Source organism: Oncorhynchus tshawytscha, linkage group LG10 (assembly GCF_018296145.1).
Source record: "Oncorhynchus tshawytscha isolate Ot180627B linkage group LG10, Otsh_v2.0, whole genome shotgun sequence".
Lineage (NCBI taxonomy): Eukaryota > Metazoa > Chordata > Actinopteri > Salmoniformes > Salmonidae > Oncorhynchus > Oncorhynchus tshawytscha.
The window spans coordinates 37,413,896-37,437,626 of NC_056438.1; the positions used below are offsets into that span (position 1 = coordinate 37,413,896).

At 42.1% G+C, this 23,731-nt stretch overlaps 1 protein-coding gene across 10 annotated transcripts in view; it reads left to right on the forward strand.

The window, feature by feature from the left end:
* The window catches only part of amph (amphiphysin), a 134,088-nt gene that overhangs the window by 22,444 nt on the left and 87,913 nt on the right, over nt 1-23,731 (forward strand). For all 10 annotated transcript variants that reach the window (XM_024434995.1, XM_024434998.1, XM_024434999.1 and 7 more), the window contains exon 2: nt 13,747-13,827. In XM_024434995.1, coding sequence (XP_024290763.1) covers nt 13,747-13,827 — 81 coding nt within the window. The remainder of the gene's footprint in view (nt 1-13,746; nt 13,828-23,731) is intronic.

Genomic DNA, 23,731 nt, shown 5'->3' on the forward strand with positions numbered 1-23,731 from the left:
ACTGCTACAAGGGTTTATGAGACATTAAAACCTTGTCAAAAGCATGAATCTAAGTTTACAATATTAAAGTCTCTGCTTGGTTTCCAATCTGGCATTTTTTTTCTTTTAGAAGGACTCCTGTGTATTGTCAGTGTATTCACTGTTCCTCCTGTTGACACAATCAATTCTGTTAGTGTTGTGCTGGTCCTGTATTCAGTGTTTGTCTTTATTATCTAATCTTTACTGTGGAACAGTTGGGTTGGTCAGGTATGATTGTGATTCATGTGTGACTGGTAACAATATAACCTTGCAGATAAAATACACAACAGTAAGTGTATATCGCCACCTCATCTCCACCCACTTCAACAGTGATTTGCCGTGAAGAGACATAAACATTTTGGCAGTGGCTGACCTGTTAAGTCCACTATGCTGATGAGGTGTACTAGTCGGAGTGTTGAAATCCTGCACTAGAGCTCCATCCATAGTAATGTTTTAGCAAAGGGATATGCTCCTGTATCTTGGCTAAGAAACGTACTCCACTTTTTGTGTCTTTCACAATAATGGGGTATCCATTGTCAAAACTATTAACTCAAAAGTTTAACATGTAAACTCAGCAAAAAAAGAAACGTCCTCTCACTGTCAACTGCATTTATTTTCAGCAAACTTAACATGTGTAAATATTTTTATGAACATAAGATTCAACAACTGAGACATAAACTGAACAAGTTCTACAGGCATGCTCAATGGGATTGAGATCTGGGCTCTTCGCTGACCATGGCAGAACACTGACATTCCTGTCTTCCAGGAAATCACGCACAGAATCAGAATGAGCAGTATGGCTGATGGCATTGTCATGCTGGAGGGTCATGTCAGGATGAGCCTGCAGGAAGGGCACCACATGAGGGAGGAGAATGTCTTCCCTGTCACACACAGCGTTGATTGCCTGCAATGACAACAAGCTCAGTCCGATGATGCTGTGACTCACCGCCCCCAGACCATGACGGACCCTCCACTTCCAGAGTGCTCCAGAGCTCCCTCCGCTCCAGAGTACAGGCCTCGGCGTAACGCTCATTCCTTCGACAATAAACGCGAATCCGACCATCACCCCTGGTGAGACAAAACCACGACTCGTCAGTGAAGAGCACTTTTTGTCAGTCCTGTCTGGTCCAGCGACGGTGGGTTTGTGCCCATAGGCGACGTTGTTGCCAGTGATGTCTGGTGAGGACCGGCCTTACAACATGCCTACAAGCCCTCAGTCCAGCGTCTCTCAGCCTATTGCGGACAGTCTGAGCACTGATGGAGAGATTCTCAGATAGTTGCTGTTGCCATCCTGTACCTGTCCTGCATGTGTGATGTTCGGATGTACCGATCCTGTGCAGGTGTTGTGACATATGGTCTGCCACTTGGAGGACATTCAGCTGTCCGTCCTGTCTCCCTGTAGTGCTGTCTTAGGCATCTCACGGTACAGACATTGCAATTTATTGCCCTGGCCACATCTGCAGTCCTCATGCCTCCTTGCAGCATGATTTAAGGCACGTTCACTCAGATGAGCAGGGACCCTGGGCATCTTTCTTTTGGTGTTTTTCAGAGTCAGTAGAAAGGCCTTTTTAGTGTCCTAAGTTTTCATAACTGTGACCTTAATTGCTGTCTGTAAGCTGTTCCACAGGTACATGTTCATTAATTGTTTATGGTTCATTGAACGAGCATGGGAATCAGTGCTTAAACCATTTACAATGAAGATCTGTGAAGGTATTTGGATTTTTACGAATTATCTTTGAAAGACAGGGCCCTGAAAAAGGGACGTTACTTTTTTGTTGTTGCTGAGTTTATGATATAGCTAGCAGAGCAGGTCGCTAATGGCTAGCATGGCTAGTGTGTGTTGAGGATAGCAATCCATTTAGCCAGCATTGCTGCGAATAGCATTCTTGTAATGTCTTGCTTTTGGTGACTTTGCTGTGCTGTGAGACTGAGACTCCTGGCTTAGCCGAGAGGTTAATATTTGATAGGCTAGCTGTCTCTGCTGGATTGCGTTTCCCCTCTAGGTTTTGTGCCCAGGGTGTAAACAGAGCTCAGGGACTAATACAGGTAGACCACATAGTAATGGGGTTTGGGTGCTTGTGTTGCCGACTGACACCTTAGCTGGATGAAATAGCCTGGGGTGTTAAAATAATCACCAGCCTCCGTTGGTCAATTGAAATGAGCATTGTCAAGGCTTGCTTGAAATAATCACCAATTAATCACCAATTGCTAGTTAATCTGCAATGTAAGCCTGTTGGTCAAATTGACTAGATAATGAATGCAACTACCTGACCATATAGTGGTGGCATATTCAATGATTATAACTTTTAAAAGAATGCTCATCAGCTTTTCTGTTTGATTCTTTCCTGAAGATCTTCGTTGGAATTGACCCTTACTTTGTTTTTGTGATTTTATTGAGCAAGGACAGCAGAGGTGGGACCAAGTCACAAGCATGTTTTAAGTCACAAGTTGTCTAAAAGAAAGCCATGTTTTTTTTTTTTCAAGTCAAATTTTAAAAAATCTTGTTTTGTCTACAACACATTTTTATTAGCCCATGTAGGCAAATTTTAAAATAGGGACCTTGTAGCAGTCCGTAAGGGCAGGAAATCAGCAGAAGGCAAAGGCAGGTTGACATGCTCAGAGTGTACATTTATTTACAGATCTTGGTGATCCAATGGTGAAAGCACCATATAATACAAAACATACAAGAAGATTTACCAAATATACATAGGCAACAGCCCAAAAGAACTAGCCTCTGAATCAGGCTTCACCTGTCCTATCTGAATGGACACAGGTGGAGTGAAAGACTGCACAACCTCCCCTTGAGAAACCAAATCGAATCTGTCTAACAGGAGCTCCAATAGGTACATAAAATAAGCATTTGGTCCCCAGGACCATACAATTACCCAATTGTGCAATTACAACCAATAAAACTGGTTCTACAATGTAAATGGACATTTCCACGCCCATTGGAACATTTGTCTTAATCAAACTTAATGATTGTTAATGATATTTCAACGCCATGCTAACATGGAACAATCATTTTCTCTTACTCAATGCTCTGACTCCAAGCCACGTAGCCTATTCCTATGCACACTGAGGTGCCCATGCTCCTACTACACACAATAAAAATGACAGAGACGGAGCACAATGAACATTGCACCCACTCAGAGCAGGGCAACAAATGGTTGGCTAAATGAAAAGGTGTCGTAGGCCTACTACACAGAAAACAGAAATGTCTAAGTGTTGCAATAAATGGTACGGGGTGGAATGATGAAACACTAGCAATTATCGTAGTATTACATGGAATATAGGTTTACCACATATACATTTAAATGTGTGAAAGCAACAGCAAACATTTCAACAAGAGAAAAAAAGCACTCCACTGGTTGGAGTTTGGAGAGCGCAAGTGGAAAGCTGCGCCTATGGTGAGTCTTAGCCACAGTAATAATGAATTTTAACAACAAATTCAAAATGCAAGCTTCATAAGTAAATGATCAATTTCAAGCTATTATAAATACCAAAAGACCAGTAGGCCTATGCTAGTAATTGATGCCCCATTGCTGGTGAGCTAGCAAAGTAAACAGTTAGTATTCTTGATCACTGAACTATTTTTGGAGTTACATATTTATCCATTATGGCAATCCTCTCTCCCTACAATTTGACATTTTGTGCTGCACCCGATCCTATAGCTCTACTGCCGATCAGCAATCTGTTCTGATTGATAGTTTGCTGGTCCAATCAGAGGGCAGACTGAGTTTCACTAGCCAATCTGTTGCAGGTTTTTTTTTTTTTGCAAGGGCTATGCTGCAGCTACTGTCTCTTGCTGCGTGAAAAGTAATCCATGTAGACTCTGTGCCAGAAAATGAGTGACAAAACATTACAAAATCTAGCCATATAATTTCGACATTCTAAAACCTGTCAAGTCATCACTCTCAAGTCAAAGTTGAGTCCAGAGTCTTGAGGCTCCAAGTCAAGTTATTTTCTAAGTCGAGTCTCTTGTAACTGGAGTCCAAGTCATGTGACTCGAGCGAACAACTCTGAAGGATAGTTGTACATATTTCAGATTTTACAGCCAAGGGAGAATTCATAAAGAGTTATCACAGAACGGGTCATGACTATAGAGTAAAGGCATTGACTCAGAGCATTAGCCTAAACCGGGGACTGGAGGTTGTGATGTTTTGTCACATTCGGAAGGATCAGAGAACAACATTACAGAAGAAGTAGACTACCCGACTCTGGCAACCCTCTGTTAATAGATTCCCCACCCAAATTCAATATACATCTGTATGCGAGGGTAATTCAACTATTCCAGGGCTTAGGTACTGCTGGTTTTCTTTCCTACCTAGTTAATTGACCAATTGTCATTGGCAGAAAGCTTTTTGAGGTGAAGTGAAAAAAGGAGGTACCGTTGCAAAACATTTATCTACTACGCCATATCTTATTTAACACAGCCCAAGTGTCCATGTTTAGAAGCAAAGAATGAAACCAGATGTGTTTCTGCACTCCAGGACCGTAGTCGAATATGTCCACAGTATGTAGATGCTTTACTTGGTTATTTTCTCCATTATTTGCATGTTCTATTGTTGAGAATGTGATTCTATTGGTGCAGTAGAGTGTTTCAGTGGAGTGACTGACCCGTGAAACAGCTGACGAGATGTTCAAAAGAGGGTACCTAAGGGATGTCTGTCTGACGCATCATTCATATTAGCATTTGCTTAATGAACCAACAAAGAACCCTCGCAGTTGCCCTATATTTACAGTCTCCTTTTGACTGTATACCATTGGCACGCATGTAAGAAAATGCAAGTGTATTTTCCATAATATCCATGCAATGTTTTCAATATTTTCTTCAGCTTCTCATGTCTTTTTTTTCAGCCTTCGGGGAAGGCTGGTGGGTTGTGGTTAACTACAGTTGGAGCAAAATGTGAGTTTAAGGTTAGAGGTTGACAAACCAAAAAACCTTGCTCAAACTGTACACACACCTTGTACGAATGAAAAATAATAACAGATAATGTGACCATTCTGAAACTATTAGCTACGCCTGATTAAAAACCAAGGGTGATTTAACTAGAGTCACATTCTATACTTTTATCTCCGGCTTGCTATAACCTTTTGAGATGGAGCATCTTGGCTATGTGGTCCTATATGAGGGTCCTATATGGAATGTTGCTTATGATTCGATTTGATTATTGTTGGACAGGGTTACAGCCCCAACAATAGACAGACATATGGTATATTACATGCTTGTCAAGTAAGCAGTACTGACTACTGAGTGCTTTATACACAGTAACGGGGAGAAAGAGTGCAATATTTGAAAAACCTGGTTAGACAATACCTAAAGGACTCTTAAGGTCCATATAATCTATTTCTTACCATCCTAGGTTTGAGTCAATCGGTTGTGTTGTGATAGGGTAGGGGTGGTGTACAGAAGATAGCCCTATTTGGTAAAATACCAATATCACAGTGCCATCTATTTTGTCACCAAAGCCACATATACTACCCTCCACTGCGACCTGTATGCTCTCGTTCACTGGGCCTCGCTTCATATTCGTTGCCAAAACCCACTGGCTCCAAGTCATCTATAAGTCTCTGCTAGGGAAAGCCCCGCCATAACTCAGCTCACTGGTCACCATATCAGCACCCACCCGTAGCACGTGCTCCAGCAGGTATATCTCACTGGTCACCCCCAAAGCCAATTCCCCCTTTGGTCGTCTTTCCTTCCAGTTCTCTGCTGCCAATGACTGGAACTAACTGCAAACGTCACTGAAGCTGGAGACCCATATCTCCCTCACCAACTTTAAGCATCAGCTGTCAGAGCAGCTCACAGATCATTGCCCACCCAACTACCTCATCCCCATATTGCTATTTTTTGTGCTCCTTTGCACCCCAGTATCTCTACTGGCACATTCATCTTCTGCACATCTATCACTCCCATGTTTAATTGCTGAATTGCAATTATTTTGCCACTATGGCCTGTTTGTTACCTTACCTCCCTTATCTTACCTCATTTGCACACACTGTATATAGACTTTTGTGTTGTGTTATTATGTTGTGTTATTGACTGTAGGTTTGTTTATTCCATGTGTTGTTGTTTATGTCGCACTGGTTTGCTTTATCTTGGCCAGGTCGCAGATGTAAATGAGAACTTGTTCTCAACGGGCCTACCTGGTTAAATAAAGGTGAAATAAAATCAATAAAAAAATATAAAAAGTTGCAAAAACCCTCAAGCGCTATGTTGAAACGGGCTCTTATGAGTACCGCCACAGGAAAGGAAGATCCACCTGCTGCAGAGGATAAGTTCATGAGAGTTACCAGCCTCAGAAATTGCAGCCCAAATAAATGCTTCACAGAGTTCAAGTAACAGACACAACTCAACATCAATGGTTCAGAGGAGACTGCGTGAATCAGGCCTTCGAATTGCTGTAAATAAACCACTACTAAAGGACACCAATAAGAAGAAGAGACTTGCTTGGACCGAGAAACACGAGCAATGGACGTTAGACCGGTGGAAATCTGTCCTTTTGTCTGATGGGTCCAAATTTGAGATTTTTGGTTCCAACCGCCGTGTCTGTGTGAGACGCAGAGGAAAAAAAGTGTCAAACACAACGTAGCAGCCAAGTAGCCGACTATCTATGGCGGTGAAACGGACAGCACTCTCCAAGTAGCCGACTATCTATGGCGGTGAAACGGACAGCACTCTCCAAGTAGCCGACTATCTATGGTGGTGAAACGGTCAGCACTCTCCAAGTAGCCGACTATCTATGGTGGTGAAACGGTCAGCACTCTCCAAGTAGCCGACTATCTATGGTGGTGAAACGGTGAAACGGGCGGTGAAACACAGCACTCTCCAAGTAGCCGACTATCTATGGCGGTGAAACGGTCAGCACTCTCCAAGTAGCCGACTATCTATGGCGGTGAAACGGACAGCACTCTCCAAGTAGCCGACTATCTATGGCGGTGAAACGGACAGCACTCTCCAAGTAGCCGACTATCTATGGCGGTGAAACGGTCAGCACTCTCCAAGTAGCCGACTATCTATGGCGGTGAAACGGTCAGCACTCTCCAAGTAGCCGACTATCTATGGCGGTGAAACGGACAGCACTCTCCAAGTAGCCGACTATCTATGGCGGTGAAACGGACAGCACTCTCCAAGTAGCCGACTATCTATGGTGGTGAAACGGTCAGCACTCTCCAAGTAGCCGACTATCTATGGCGGTGAAATGGTCAGCACTCTCCAAGTAGCCGACTATCTATGGTGGTGAAACGGTCAGCACTCTCCAAGTAGCCGACTATCTATGGCGGTGAAACGGACAAACGGCCAGGCACTCTCCAAGTAGCCGACTATCTATGGTGGTGAAACGGTCAGCACTCTCCAAGTAGCCGACTATCTATGGTGGTGAAACGGTCAGCACTCTCCAAGGTGCTAATTAGTTCAAAGCAGTTTAGATGTAGTATGCAGTATGCCCACGTACTTGAGTATAGCTGCGGGCTGACACAAGTCCGGATTTCTTATAGCCTTATTATCTAGACATCAATGTACAGCAACATTTTTAGACGACACTGCAGAACACCCGCCATATGCACACATACTCAGCTGTGGGGCTTACGAGACCCCAATTTCATATACTTTTCAAGACATCAATATGTGGCATGTGGCTGTGATGTTCAACATTCTAAGGCTGTTCTGAAGACTCTGACATAGTGTCTATGTTTTTTGTTCATTTTGAATGTTAACCTGGGTGTCCTCTTTAGCCTTGTCTACAAGGTTTGCTGCCACCAAATGCACCTTGGTTCAGGCATGTTTAAAAACCTTTTTTCTGAGGGCTCTTTGTTGTTGTTGTTTTTTATTTATTTTTTACTTCTGATGCATAGGATGTTAATTTATTGTACGTTCCACCCACTCTTTTGCTAGTTTAAACCCTCCAGTTGTTTCCAGACTGAAGCTCACTACCTTTTGGCATGTTGTACAGCCCAACTTTAAATTCTTCATGCTAAGCCAGGGGTTATACGTTTGCTTGTTCTTGAACTGCAAATTGTACCTCCTCCGAGTACTTAGTCGGTGGATGCACTGCTCCCGGTCTCCCTCTGAGTCTGACTTGCTCGTAGCCTACTAGCTAGTGGAGGTGCTGGTGGTGATTGCTGAACTGTCAGGATTAGCATTGCCATCAATAACAGTTTGCACCTCACTCCTCTCCTCCGCCACGGACAGCTCGTCCTGGGTTTGATTCACCATCTTTCTCTGGATTTTTGGACTTGAAAAATGTCAAACTCGATTGCCTTTTCTTATACATTTTTTATTTGACTTTCCCACGATTCAAATTCAAGTAGGGAGACCGATTTATGTAGGGACCTCTTCACTAGCTGACCACCACTACCAAGACCTGTGTCAATATCAGTTACTTACCCCACCAGCCCTCCCCATAACGTCTATGTGCAAATAAGAGAGCAGGTCTGGAACCAGTGTGGCAGGATAGGATGATTACACAGAAGGATCACCACGCTTTTACATGATGGTCTTTCTGGGGGGGGGGGCGGGAAAAATAATGAGCAGGCAACTTGATTTAATGATGATGGCTTTCATTAGAATGTCTACAGTGCGAACAGTGAAATAATGAATAAATCATGCCACGAGGGGTACCGGATCTGGGCAAATAGGTGCCGGAACAAACAAAGTCAAATCTGAGAAGTCTTGTTCCGGCAGGATCTGGCTCAATTAAGCACTGCTGGAATAGTGGGGATGAGAGAGAGAAGAACAAAGCGAACTGTATGACTCACACATATACAACAGAGAGGAACTACAGTACCAGTCAAAAGTTAAGACACACCTACTCATTCAAGGGTTTTTCTTTATTTTTTACTATTTTCTACATTGTAGAATAATAGTGAAGACATCAACACTATGAAATAACACATGGAATCATCTAGTAACCAAAAAAGTGTTAAACAAATCAAAATATATTTAATATTTTAGATTCCTCAAAGTAGCCACCCTTTGCCTTTGCCAGCTCATGAAGCTGGTTGAGAGAATGCCAAGCCAAGAGTGTGCAAGGCAAAGGGTGGCTACTTTGAAGAATCTCAAATATAAAATATTTTGATTTAACACTTTTTTTGGTTACTAGAGAATTCCATATGTTAATTCATAGTTTTGATATCTTCACTATTATTCTACAATGTAGAAAACAATAAAAATAAATTAAAAACCCTGGAATGGGTAGGTGTGTCCAAACTTTTGACTGGTACGGTATGGTTGGCAGTCTGTATTCCTCTACCTTGTTACAGGACAGCAGGTAGCCTAGAGGTGAAGACCATTGGGCCAGTAACCAAATACAGCAGTGGTGTCTGCTTATGTCACATGACTATCTGTGTCATCTCCCTGGTTGTTTGGGAGAGGGGAACATGATACACAGGGAGAGGCAGGGGAGAGGAGGAGGGTGTTTGTCTCTGACAGTCACTCCCCAGGAGGGCATTCCCTACCATTCGTGTTTCCCCTACCCCCCTGTTGTGGACTCCTCAGTGTGTTATATAGTCCCTCTCATCAGCCCTGAATGCTGATTGGCTGACAGCTGTGGTATATCAGACAGTATACCACAGGTATGACAAAACATTTATTTTTACTGCTCTAATTACGTTGATAACCAGTTTATAATCACAATAAGGCACCTCGGGTTTGTGGTATATGGCCAATATACCACGGCTAAGGGCTGTATCCAGGCACTCCAGGCACTCTGTGTTATCCTCGGTTGTTTTTTTGGTATTCATCAAAATAAAGAAAGATGTACGCTTACCACGCTGCACCATGCTCCAACAACGGACGTGACAGACAGTTTGCACATTCGGATTGAAATTCAATCAGCAGCTATTTTTTATTTCTTTGCCCGTGACAGAAGTACATTTCGCCACCCCAGTAATTTTCCACACAATTTCATCAATCAATACTTCTGTCACCACTTACTAATGAGATACAAGTTTCAAGTATACTTACCATAATGAATTACTTACATACAACGTTCGCACTCCCGACGCCCCTCAGCCTAAAACCTAAAGAGGCCTGAGGTGGGAGGTGGGAAGAGCGTCTACTCTATGGTTATTATAACCTAGATAGCTGATTTTAGTTCATAGGATTGGTCAATAGAGATGGCAAATAACTAGCAAGATATAACAAAACAAGAAATGATAAACTGTCTAGAAAAGAGACCAGCATTAACAGTTCTAAATACATTTGAAATGGATGAAAAAACAGAGGCCAACAAATGCAATCAATATTAGCAAACCTTTAGCTGACAGTAATACCCAGAATTGAGAATGCAAGAGGAAAAATAATATAGTGTCACGGATCCCTCCGGAACTTTCATTACGCACACCTGTCCCCTCTTCCCACTGATTAGTACTTGTATCAGTGTGCCCTTTGGTTACCATTGGGGTGTCCTTTATTGTTACTATGTCCAGTTGGTGCGTGTGAGTACGTGTGCTGTGTGTGTTTTGGCTTTCGTGCCGTTTGCGCAGATGATTACTGGTCTCGTCCCGAATCATTTATGCCAACGTGACAATATCGAGGATGGAATATATCATGTATCCTCTCCAGATGAACTCCTTCCCTTCATCTTAATTAATTAACTCGAGACAATCAATATCAATATCCCAATATTAACTACAATACCCCAAATTATGAATAACGCATTATAAATATAGAAAAGGATAGAAAAGACTTATAAAAGTATCCCCTCTAAAATGGTTTTCCCTTAAGATGAAATATACCATTAAATATATACAATCAATTTCAGCAGAACAATACCTGTGATATCCATACAATAGGGAAACAAAACAACAACTGCATAATTTAGAATATAATGGTATATTCTCTAAAAATGAAGTGCTTCCCTTCAGATGAATTAAATAAATTATGGTCAAATGGCCTAACTGACAAAAATGATAAATCATCAGTCCGATTTGATTCAGAATATGCACAAACAGAATGAGCAATTTGTTTAGCAGAAAGGTGGAAAATAAATAGTCCATCGCAGATAGCCAAAGGAGATAGTCCATAGGCCTATATCGCTCAAATTCCGTTCGGATTGTCACATCACGTCAATCATTTCAGATTATGTCGAGTTGTCAATCATTTCAGATTATGTCGAGTTGTCAACCATTTCAGATTATGTCGAGTTGACAACCATTTCAGATTATGTCGAGTTGTCAACCATTTCAGATTATGTCGAGTTGACAACCATTTCAGATTATGTCGAGTTGTCAACCATTTCAGATTATGTCGAGTTGTCAATCATTTCAGATTATGTCGTTGTCAATCATTTCTATTCTCCTGTCATGAAAGCATGCACATTCTCTATTTGCACACAGGCCTACATTATACATTTGCACAGCCTATCAAACCCTATTTTCAGATTGTGTGAATTAAAACTGCTTGCACACTACACGATATTCGTCACAAATGTTATGATCATGCTCTGAAAGTTTGTACGAGCGCAGTGTACAGCCTCTCGATGGTCATACAGGCTTGAGGAACTAAATGAAAACAAACTTCATATTGATTATCTCCAATGCACATTCTAGAAATGTCTGACATCCTTGGTTCCAGTAAATGGTCAGTAAACATGAAAGCAAATTTGATCATAGAAATCAAGTGTAGTGTAGCGTGAAAGGTTATACGATTATAGGAATTATTCAATTGTGTAGTGTGAATGGAGCTTTGTGAATGCCTGGGAACAGTTGAGGTCATTCAAGAGCGGAGAGTCCTATTGAAAACGCTATTTATTTTGCCTTTATTCACACATGATTACATTTTTCTGAAGTATAACAAGGCAGCAGAAACACAATATATACAAAAATATGTGGACACCCCTTTAAATTAGTGGATTCGGATATTTTAACCACATCTGTTGCTGACCAGTGTATAAAATTGAGCACACTGCCATGCAATCTCCATAGACACCATTGGCAGTAGAATGGCCTTACTGAAGAGCTCAGTCACTTTCAACGTGGCACCGTCAAAGGATGCCACCTTTCCAACAAGTCAGTTCATCAAATTTCTGCCCTGCTAGAGCTGTCCCGTGGAAACCGCTGGGAGCAACGGCGGCTCAGTTGCGAAGCGGTAGGCCACACAAGCTCACAGAACGGGACCGCGAAACACAGCACATAAAAATTGTCTGTCCTCGGGTGCAACACTCACTACCGAGTACCAAACTGCCTCTAGAAGCAACGTCAGCGCAATAACGGAGCTTCATGGAATGGGTTTCTATGGCCGAGCAGCCCCACACAAGCCTACGATCACCATGCGCCATTGGACTCTGTAGCAGTGGAAACGCGTTCTCTGGAGTGATGAACCACGCTTCACAATCTGGCAGTCAGACCGATTAATCTGGGTTTGGCAGAAAACGCTACGTGTCCGAATGCATAGTGCCAACTGTAAAGTTTGGTGAAGGAGGAATAATGGTCTGGGGCTATTTTTCATGGTTCGGGCTAGGCCCCTTTAGTTCCAGCGAAGGGAAATCTTAACCTACACTATATACAATGACGTTTTAGACGAGTCGGTGCTTCAAACTTTGTGGTAACAGTTTGGGGAAGGCCCTTTGCTGTTTCAGCATGACAATGGCCCCATGCACACAATGTGGTCCATAAAGAAAAGGTTTGTCGAGATGGGTGTAGAAGAACTTGACTGGCTTGCACAGAGCCCTGACCTCAACCCCATCAAACACCTTTGGGATGAATTGGAATTCCAAGTGCCCGATCTCACTAATGCTCCTGTGGCTGAATGGAAGCAACTCCCTGCAGCAATGTTCCAACATCTAGTAGAAAGCCTTCCCAGAAGAGTGGAGGCTGTTATGGCAGCAAAGGGGGGACCAACTCCATATTAATGTTCATGATTTTGGAATGAGATGTTCGACGAGCTGTCCACATACTTTTGGTCATATAGTGTATCTTTTGAAAATGCTCTACTCATTAGCAACCAGTACTCAGTACCCAGTTCAACTAGAATACAATTCAGTTGGCATTCAATCTAGTCTGTAATTTGCTGCCTTCTGTTGTTTTTTTATTGCCTTTATTTTATTGTTGTGCTATTGTTGTTGTTGCGATTTTAAATGCAACTTAAATGAAATTTGATTATAAATAGATGAGTGTGTACTAAACTCCGGGGTGAAGTTTCCCCTAATGCAGATCAAGGATCAGCTTCTCCTCCCCCAATCCGAACATTTAAAATCCCAGTGCAGTCAGAAACAGGATTTTCCTATGTTTTACATATATTTCCACACTGAGGTAGGAATATTATTTTGAAATTGTGAAAATAATGATAATGTCCTTTTAGTGTAAGAGCTGTTTGAAACGATTGCCTGACATTTCAGCCTGTTTTGGTGGGATGTAGTTTTGGCCTACCTGGTGACATCACCAGGCGGTATAAGTTAGTAGACCAATAACAGAGTTTCAAACCTCTCTGCCAATAACAGCTAGTTTTCGGGTTACATGTGGCTTGTCCAAATAAGTCCCTCGCTAAGTCCACTCCCAGACAGTCTTAGCAAAATTCTTGCTTGAGAAATTGCTCTTTGCTAAGAAGCTATTTTTGTTAATTTTTGACCATTTGTATTTGAAAGTAATCACAGTAAGGTACTTAATTGTTACTCATAAATTATTTGATATTGAGGTATAAACGACTGCATTGGACCTTTAACTAATAATGGCTAATTGATGCTTATTTCACAGACTGTCTCTAAACATCTTGTGTTATGTTGGTTCCAGGTACTGCAGAAACTGGGAAAGGCGGATGAGACGAAAGATGACCATTTTGATCAAGCCGTCCAGAACTTCAAGCGACAGGAGGTGAGGAAGGCCAATGTCTTTGTTCGATCATATTATATTACATATTTTTGTCAGTTACCATCTCAGTGGCCTTTTGTTTAGAGTGTCCGCCCTGAGATTGGGAGTTTGATCCCCGGTCCAGTTCTCCCAGACTCTCAAAATGGGACCTGATGTTTCTCTGATTGCATACAAATTAAAAACAATATTATGATGCCTGGTGAACGGATTCCTTCTCCAGACACCCTTGTTTCATACATGTATTTGGACAGCAGATGGAGCCCTAAGGGTGCTGAAGCACCTACCATTTTGCCCTACTACATTAAGTGCCCTTTTGATTGATGTTTTAACTAATTACTTTATATTAAATGTGTTTCTCTTTTCTCTCTTGTAACTTTAAATATAACAAACTGCACATCCCATCAAACTAGATAATTTCTCATAAACATCATTTGGCTACAGGATCACTGATTTGAGATCAAATGTTTTATATGAGGCAACAGTACAGAACTTCACCTTTTATTTGAAGGTACAGTACCAGTCAAAAGTTTGGACACACCTACTCATTCAAGGCTTTTTCTTTATTTTTTTTACTATTTTCTACATTGTAGAATAATAGTGAAGACATCACCACTATGAAATAACACACATGGAATCATGTAGTAACCAAAAAAGTTTTAAACAAATCAAAATATATTTTATATTTGAGATTCTTCAAAGTAGCCACCCTTTGCCTTGATGACAGCTTTGCACACTCTTGGCATTCTCTCAACCAGCTTCAGGAGGAATGCTTTTCCAACAGTCTTGAAGGAATTCCCACATATGCTGAGCACTTGTTGGCTGCTCCTGTAAAAATGATCAAGGAACCTACCAGTTACAACCCTAAATCCGTAAACATGGGCACCCTCATAGATATCATCCTGACCAACTTGCCCTCTAAATACACCTTTTCTGTCTTCAACCAGGATCTCAGCAATCACTGCCTCATTGCCTGCATCCGTAATGGGTCCGCGGTCAAACGACTACTCATCACTATCAAACGCTCCCTAAAACACTTCAGCGAGCAGGCCTTTCTAATCGACCTGGCCCGGGTGTCCTGGAAGGATATTGACCTCATCCCGTCAGTAGAGGATGCCTGGTTGCTCTTTAAAATTGCTTTCCTCTCCATCTTAAATCACCATGCCCCATTCAAAAAATTTAGAACTAAGAACAGATATAGCCCTTGGTTCACCCCAGACTTGACTGCCTTTGACCAGCACAAAAACATCCTGTGGCGTACTGCATTAGCATCGAATAGCCCCCGCGATATGCAACTTTTCAGGGAAGTCAGGAACCAATATACTCAGTCAGTTAGGAAAGTTAAGGCTAGCTTTTTCAAACAGACATTTGAAACCTGTAGCACTAATTCCCAAAAGTTTTGGGACACTACACTGTAAAGTCCGTGGAGAATAAGAACACCTCCTCTCAACTGCTCACTGCACTGAGGCTAGGAAACACTGTCACCACCAATAAAAATATGATGATCAATAATTTCAATAGGCATTTTTCTACCGCTGGCTATACTTTCCACCTGGCTACCCCTACCCCAACCAACAGATCTACTAGGTGTGTCCAATCAATTTCGTAACCACTCCTTCCAATTAGGGCTAATTGGAAAAGCTGTTAAAAAGAGGACATTGTACTCCTTTTTTTGCACTCCCCGACGAAGGCCCTGCAGCCGAAACGAGTCTGTTTAAAAAAAAAACTTTGTTTCTATTGAACTAATACTAATACTAATACTAATAAAGGCATTTTAACTAATTATATGAAGAGTGCCTTGGTCCTCCTTTCTTTTTGATGATATATTTAATCTATTTGGAATGTGGAATAAGTCAAGGGGTATGAATACTTTCTGAAGGCACTATATGTCCTTTAAGGACATATAGATTTGGGGTAAGGCCTTGTGACAGACTAGTGTCCTCCTGTCCAGGACATAGCTGCGTCACGCTGCAGAAACAGGAGATAAACTCCTGCCCTATGGGCCATTTGGCTTGGACAGGGCTTACTTACTAATGCAACATTGTTAATCAAATTATGGCTCAGTTAGTTAGAGCATGGTCCAGTACTTGCAACATCAGGGTTGTGAATTTGATTCCAACATTGGTCATATGTATTCCAGACTCTGACATTGCTCGTTCTGATATTTATTTTAATTTTGGGGAATTTGTTTGTATTGTTTTGTACTGTTAGGTATTACTACACTGTTGGAGATAGAAACATAAGTATTTCTTTACACCTGTGATAACATCTGCAAAATATGTGTACTTGACCATTAAAATGTGATTTGATTTGAATAGCAACGGAGTACATTTGAACTCTGTTGCTTTGGATTAGGTTCACGTAATCAATTTATCATATTACCATTACTATAATATCATTAAGGTATTGATATATTATTATAACACAATAATAATTATAACTTTATTTCTATAGCATATAACCGTTCAAATCGCTTTATGCCCAAGAAAACAGAGAAATATCACAATGTACAACAGACATTGCAAAGACTACACAGTGAAACCTGCAAGCAGATAAAACAGAAGAAGTATTTAGTCAATTAAAATCAATTAACATGGTCTAGATTACTGCTGCAATCCTATTGTGTGACATGAGTAGTGTGAAAGGCTTGCTCCCACATGCACACACTACTGCCAGCTCATTTCACACACAAAGTGAAATCACTTCCTTTTAGGTGGTTGTAGAATTTAACGGCTCTTTTCTGGATTTTGATAATTAGCGGATACTGGCCTAAATCTGCTCTGCATGCATTATTTGGTGTTTTACGTTGCACACAGAGGATATTTTTGCAGAATTCTGCAATCAGAGTCTCAATTTGGTGTTTGTCCCATTTTGTGAATTCTTGGTTGGTGAGCGGATGGGTTCTGTAACTGATTCAAGTATTTTTTGCCAGATGTGGTATGTGGAATTCTATGTTCCCTTTGATGGCATAGAAGGTCCTTCTTACCTTGTCGCTCAGATCGTTCACAGCTTTGTGGAAGTTACCTGTGGCGCTGATGTTTTGGCCGAGGTATGTATAGTTTTTTTGTGTGCTCTAGGGCAACAGTGTCTAGATGGAATTTGTGGTCGTGGTCGTGGTCCTGGCAACTGAACCTTTTTTGGAACACCATTATTTTTGTCATACTGAGATTTACTGTCAGGGCCCAGGTCTGACAGAATCTGTGAAGAGGATCTAGGTGCTGCTGTAGGCCCTCCTTGGTTGGGGACAGAAGCACCAGATCATCAGCAAACAGTAGACATTTGACTTCAGATTCTAGTAGGGTGAGGCCGGGTGCAGACTGTTCTAGTGCCCTCGCCAATTCGTTGATATACAGTTGATGTCGGAAGTTTACATACACTTAGGTTGGAGTCATTAAAACTAGTTTGTTAACAAGACATTTGTGGAGTGGTTAACAAACTATAGTTTTGTCAAGTCGTTTAGGACTTGCCATTTTTCCAACAATTGTTTATAGACAGATTATTTCACTGTATCATCATTCCAGTGGGTCAGAAGTTTACATACACCAAGTTGACTGTGCCTTTAAACAGCTTGGAAAATTCCAGAAAACGATGTCATGGCTTTAGAAGCTTCTGATAGGCTAATTGACATCATTTGAGTCTATTGGAGGTGTACCTGTGGATGTATTTCAAGGCTGACCTTCAAACTCAGTGCCTCTTTGCTTGACATCATTGGAAAATCTAAAGAAATCAGCCAAGACCTCAGAAAAAAAATGTAGACCTCCAGAAGTCTGGTTCATGGGAGCAATTTCCAAATGCCTGAAGGTACCACATTCATCTGTACAAACAATAGTACGCAAGTATAAACACCATGGGACCACGCAGCCATCATACCGCTCAGGAAGGAGACACGTTCTGTCTCCTAGAGATGAACGTACTTTGCTGCGAAAAGTGCAAATCAATCCTAGAAGAGCAGCAAAGGACCTTGTGAAGATGCTGGAGGAAACATGTACAAAAGTATCTATATCCACAGTAAAACGAGTCCTACAGTGGGGCAAAAAAGTATTTAGTCAGCCACCAATTGTGCAAGTTCTCCCACTTAAAAAGATGAGAGAGGCCTGTAATTTATCATAGGTACACTTGTACTATGACAGACAAAATTATGTTAACCATGTCTGGATAAAAAAGGGGGAGGCTTGCAAGCCGAAGAACACCATCCCAACTGTGAACCAACCATCCAACCGTGAAGCACGGGGGTGGCAGCATCATGTTGTGGGGGTGCTTTGCTGCAGGATGTCACAATCATTATAAGGAGTGGACCAAGATGCAGCGTGGTATATTTCCATCCTTTTATTTGGAAGAGAAAACTTAAAGCACAAAAACAATAAATCTAATAAACAAAACGTGACGCTACATGCAGTGCAGAAAGCAACTACACACAAACATAGTCAAGATCGCACAAATCACAATGGGGAAATGGCTACCTAAATATGATCCCCAATAAGAGACAATGATATACAGCTGCCTCTGATTGGGAACCATACTAGGCCAACAGAAATAGAATTCACCTAGACAACCCACCCTTAATCACACCCCGACCTAACCATCATAGAGAATAAAAGCTCTCTATGGTCAGTGTGTGACACAGGAGGGAATGGTGCACTTCACAAAATAGATGGCATCATGAGGGAGGGAAAATTATATGGATATATTGAAGCAACATCTCAAGACATTAGTCAGGAAGTGAAAGCTTGGTCGCAAATTGGTCTTCCAAATGGTCATACTTCCAAAGGTGTGGCAAAATGGCTTAAGGACAACAAAGTCAAGGCATTGGAGTGGCCATCACAAAGCCCTGACCTCAATCCTATAGAAAATTTGTGGGCAGAACTGAAAAAGTGTGTGCGAGCAAGGAGGCCTACAAACCTGACACAGTTACACCAGCTCTATCGGGAGGAATGGGCCAAAATTCACCCAACTTATTGTGGGAAGCTTTTGGAAGGCTAACTGAAATGTTTGACCCAAATTAAACAATTTAAAGGTAATGCTACCAAATACTAATTGAGGGTAGAAATAAAAGCTGAAATAAATCACTCTACTATTATTCTAACATTTCACATTCTTAAAATAAAGTGGTGATCCTAACTGACCTAAGACAGAGAATTTTTACTTGGATTAAAGGTCAGGAATTGTGAAAAACTGAGTTTAAATGTATTTGTGTAAGGTGTATGTAAACTTCCGACTTCAACTGTATATGTTGAAGAAGGTGGGGCTTAAGCTGCATCCTTGTCTCACCCCCCCAGCCCTGTGGAAAGAAATGTGTGCGTTTTTTGCCAATTTTGTGTACATGGATTTTATAATGTCTTATATTTTTCCCCCAACACCACTCTCCATCAATTTGTATAGCGGGCCCTCATACCGAGTCGAAAGCTTTTTTGAAATCACAAAGCTCACTCTCCGTCTCCCCACCGCTCTCTCCCGGTCTCCCCACCTGTCCTATATAATCCTGATTAGAGTGCTTACAGTTTTTTTCGATTGCTAAATGACAGTGGGCACAACTGGAGTCACATGTGCAAAACTCTAACTACAGTCTGCACTACCAACAGTCACCTGAGCTAAACAGTTCACATCACCTGCAAAACTCATTCCAAGCAACACAACTCTTAACACATGGCTCAAAACACGCTCAGTGCAGCCAAACACTATGCACAACCCTCACTGAGATAACACACACTGTCACTCAGAACACACTGAGAGTAAAAACACTAGCATCAAACACCAATACAGAAAATACAAACTTTTCATCTTTACAGTTTGAACAATTTCAGTGACTTCATACAAAGTAATATTTTCTTCAAAGAAAAGAGTGACATTCTTTCACATGATTTATTAAAATTTTTAGAACATAACAATTCTTTAAGGTAAATGAAAATTAGCAGTTTGCTTCAATAGTCTGTAGTAATTTACGGAATTACAGTAATGAAAAAAAAAAGGTAGAAACTAAAAGTACATACTGTAATTTGAACAAATAATTGAGGGGCTAATCCTGCCTCTCTCTAGCATCAGGCCACAGGTTTTCTTCAACATCACATCTAATGTTTTCTCTTGCCATGCACCTGGGGAAGAACCTTCTGGAGTGCCTTATCCATCCCTGGCAGTCCTCTGGACTCGTGTCCTCACATCCGGCACGCATGGCTTCCAAAAGAGACATTTGGTCATGTGGGTGGTGACCAAACACTTTCCACCTCCAGGCAGAGAAAAACTCCTCTATTGGGTTGAGGAAGGGTGAATATGCAGGCAGGTACAAAACCATAAATCTGTGATGTGCTGCAAACCAATCTGTGACAGCTGCAGAGTGGTGAAAAGCAACGTTATCGCAAACTATGACAAAAACTTGGGGATTTCTTACTGGCTCCCCTGTTCTGCTGGCACTAGCTGAGCATAGAGCTGTTCTAGGAAAGCTATAAGCCTTTCTGTGTTGTATGGGCTAATGAGTGGTGTGTTGAGAAGCAAACCATCATTGGCCATTGCAGCACACATGGTGATATTTCCCCCCCTTTGGCCTGGAACCTCCACAGTGGCCCTTTGACCTATAACATTCCTTCCTCTGTGCCGTGTTTTGGCAAGGTTAAATCCAGCTTCATCGATAAATACAAATGAATGTGGTCTTTCCAGTGCTTCCACCTCCATTACTCTCTGAAAAACAGTAAGTGCACAGTTTTACTGTAGAAATGCTAGTGTTTTTTTTACTGTAAATATTTTGTATAGCTGTGTACGTAACCTCAGATGTCTTACCTGGACATATTGGTATCTTTGCTCTTTTACCCGTTCACTGTTTCTCTCGAACGGTACAGTGTATAACTGTTTCATTGTAACTTGGTGTTTCTTTAGGACTCAAGCAATAGTTGTTGTGCTGACAGAATTAACATTTTCAAATATATCATTATCAGCCAGCACTCTATCTTGAATCTCCCGCAGTTTTATTGCATTGTTTTTTATTTTTATTTTTTATTTCACCTTTATTTAACCAGGTAGGCTAGTTGAGAACAAGTTCTCATTTGCAACTGCGACCTGGCCAAGATAAAGCATAGCAGTGTGAGCAGACAACACAGAGTTACACATGGAATAAACAATTAGCAAGTCAATAACACAGTAGAAAACAAAGGGGGAGTCTATATACATTGTGCAAAAGGCATGAGGAGGTAGGCGAATAATTACAATTTTGCAGATTAACACTGGAGTGATAAATGATCAGATGGTCATGTACAGGTAGAGATATTGGTGTGCAAAAGAGCAGAAAAGTAAATAAATAGAAACAGTATGGGGATGAGGTAGGTGAAAATGGGTGGGCTATTTACCAATAGACTATGTACAGCTGCAGCGATCGGTTAGCTGCTCAGATAGCTGATGTTTGAAGTTGGTGAGGGAGATAAAAGTCTCCAACTTCAGCGATTTTTGCAATTCATTCCAGTCACAGGCAGCAGAGTACTGGAACGAAAGGCGGCCAAATGAGGTGTTGGCTTTAGTGAGGCTTTAGGATGGCTTTAGGATCAGTGAGATACACCTGCTGGAGCGCGTGCTACGGATGGGTGTTGCCATCGTGACCAGTGAACTGAGATAAGGCGGAGCTTTACCTAGCATGGACTTGTAGATGACCTGGAGCCAGTGGGTCTGGCGACGAATATGTAACGAAGGCCAGCCGACTAGAGCATACAAGTCGCAGTGGTGGGTGGTATAAGGTGCTTTAGTGACAAAACGGATGGCACTGTGATAGACTGCATCCAGTTTGCTGAGTAGAGTGTTGGAAGCCATTTTGTAGATGACATCGCCGAAGTCGAGGATCGGTAGGATAGTCAGTTTTACTAGGGTAAGCCTGGCGGCGTGAGTGAAGGAGGCTTTGTTGCGGAATAGAAAGCCGACTCTTGATTTGATTTTCGATTGGAGATGTTTGATATGAGTCTGGAAGGAGAGTTTGCAGTCTAGCCAGACACCTAGGTTCTTATAGATGTCCACATATTCAAGGTCGGAACCATCCAGGGTGGTGATGCTAGTCGGGCATGTGGGTGCAGGCAGCGATCGGTTGAAAAGCATGCATTTGGTTTTACTAGCGTTTAAGAGCAGTTAGAGGCCACGGAAGGAGTGTTGTATGGCATTGAAGCTTGTTTGGAGGTTAGATAGCACAGTGTCCAATGACGGGCCGAAAGTATATAGAATGGTGTCGTCTGCGTAGAGGTGGATCAGGGAATCGCCCGCAGCAAGAGCAACATCATTGATATATACAGAGAAAAGAGTCGGCCCGAGAGTTGAACCCTGTGGCACCCCCATAGAGAATGCCAGAGGACCGGACAGCATGCCCTCCGATTTGACACACTGAACTCTGTCTGTAAAGTAATTGGTGAACCAGGCAAGGCAGTCATCCGAAAACCGAGGCTACTGAGTCTGCCGATAAGAATATGGTGATTGACAGAGTCGAAAGCCTTGGCAAGGTCAATGAAGACGGCTGCACAGTATTGTCTTTTATCGATGGCGGTTATGATATCGTTTAGTACCTTGAGTGTGGCTGAGGTGCACCCGTGACCGGCTCGGAAACCAGATTGCACAGCGGAGAAGGTACGGTGGGATTCGAGATGGTCAGTGACCTGTTTGTTGACTTGGCTTTTGAAGACCTTAGATAGGCAGGGCAGGATGGATATAGGTCTGTAACAGTTTGGGTCCAGGGTGTCTCCCCTTTGAAGAGGGGGATGACTGCGGCAGCTTTCCAATCCTTGGGGATCTCAGACGATATGAAAGAGAGGTTGAACAGGCTGGTAATAGGGGTTGCGACAATGGCGGCGGATAGTTTCAGAAATAGGGGGTCCAGATTGTCAAGCCCAGCTGATTTGTACGGGTCCAGGTTTTGCAGCTCTTTCAGAACATCTGCTATCTGGATTTGGGTAAAGGAGAACCTGGAGAGGCTTGGGCGAGGAGCTGCCGGGGGGCGGAGCTGTTGGCCGAGGTTGGAGTAGCCAGGCGGAAGGCATGGCCAGCCGTTGAGAAATGCTTATTGAAGTTTTCGATAATCATGGATTTATCGGTGGTGACCGTGTTACCTAGCCTCAGTGCAGTGGGCAGCTGGGAGGAGGTGCTCTTGTTCTCCATGGACTTCACAGTGTCCCAGAACTTTTTGGAGTTGGAGCTACAGGATGCAAACTTCTGCCTGAAGAAGCTGGCCTTAGCTTTCCTGACTGACTGCGTGTATTGGTTCCGGACTTCCCTGAACAGTTGCATATCACGGGGACTATTCAATGCTATTGCAGTCCGCCACAGGATGTTTTTGTGCTGGTCGAGGGCAGTCAGGTCTGGGGTGAACCAAGGACTGTATCTGTTCTTAGTTCTGCACAACAACCATGTCAACAATAGCATTTTCCTGCGCATCTGAAAATATTTTTCCTCTTCCCCCTGTTGGGGGCAGCCTTTGGGTCCTGTTGTAAAAATATATTTTACAGTCAAACTTACTGTAATATATATCTGTGTAAATATTCTATAATTGCAATACAAAATAGATTCCTGTAATGTTTTCATTTACTGTAAGGATGTAACTCTCACCTGTTTGCATGATGGAAAATTCGCATTACAGATGCCACTGTGGATCTTTGCAGATTGGGTTGCACCCTCAACCCTGCCTCTCTCAATGAGAGACCATGGTTCACGACATTGTCTATAAGTGTAGCCCTTATTTCATCTGAAATAACAGCTCTTTGTCTTCTTTGTCTTCCTCCACACATCAGCCCTCTCCCTGCCACCCTTCTCCCTCCACGAACCCATCTTCCTTGTTCCATTTCCAAAATGAGTCTTTCTGAGTTCTACCTATATATACTGTAATATGTGTGTGTGCTCACTAACAAGTCTAAAACAAGACACCTGCTTAGCCTTTCAGCTGAAATTGCAATCAGCAGTG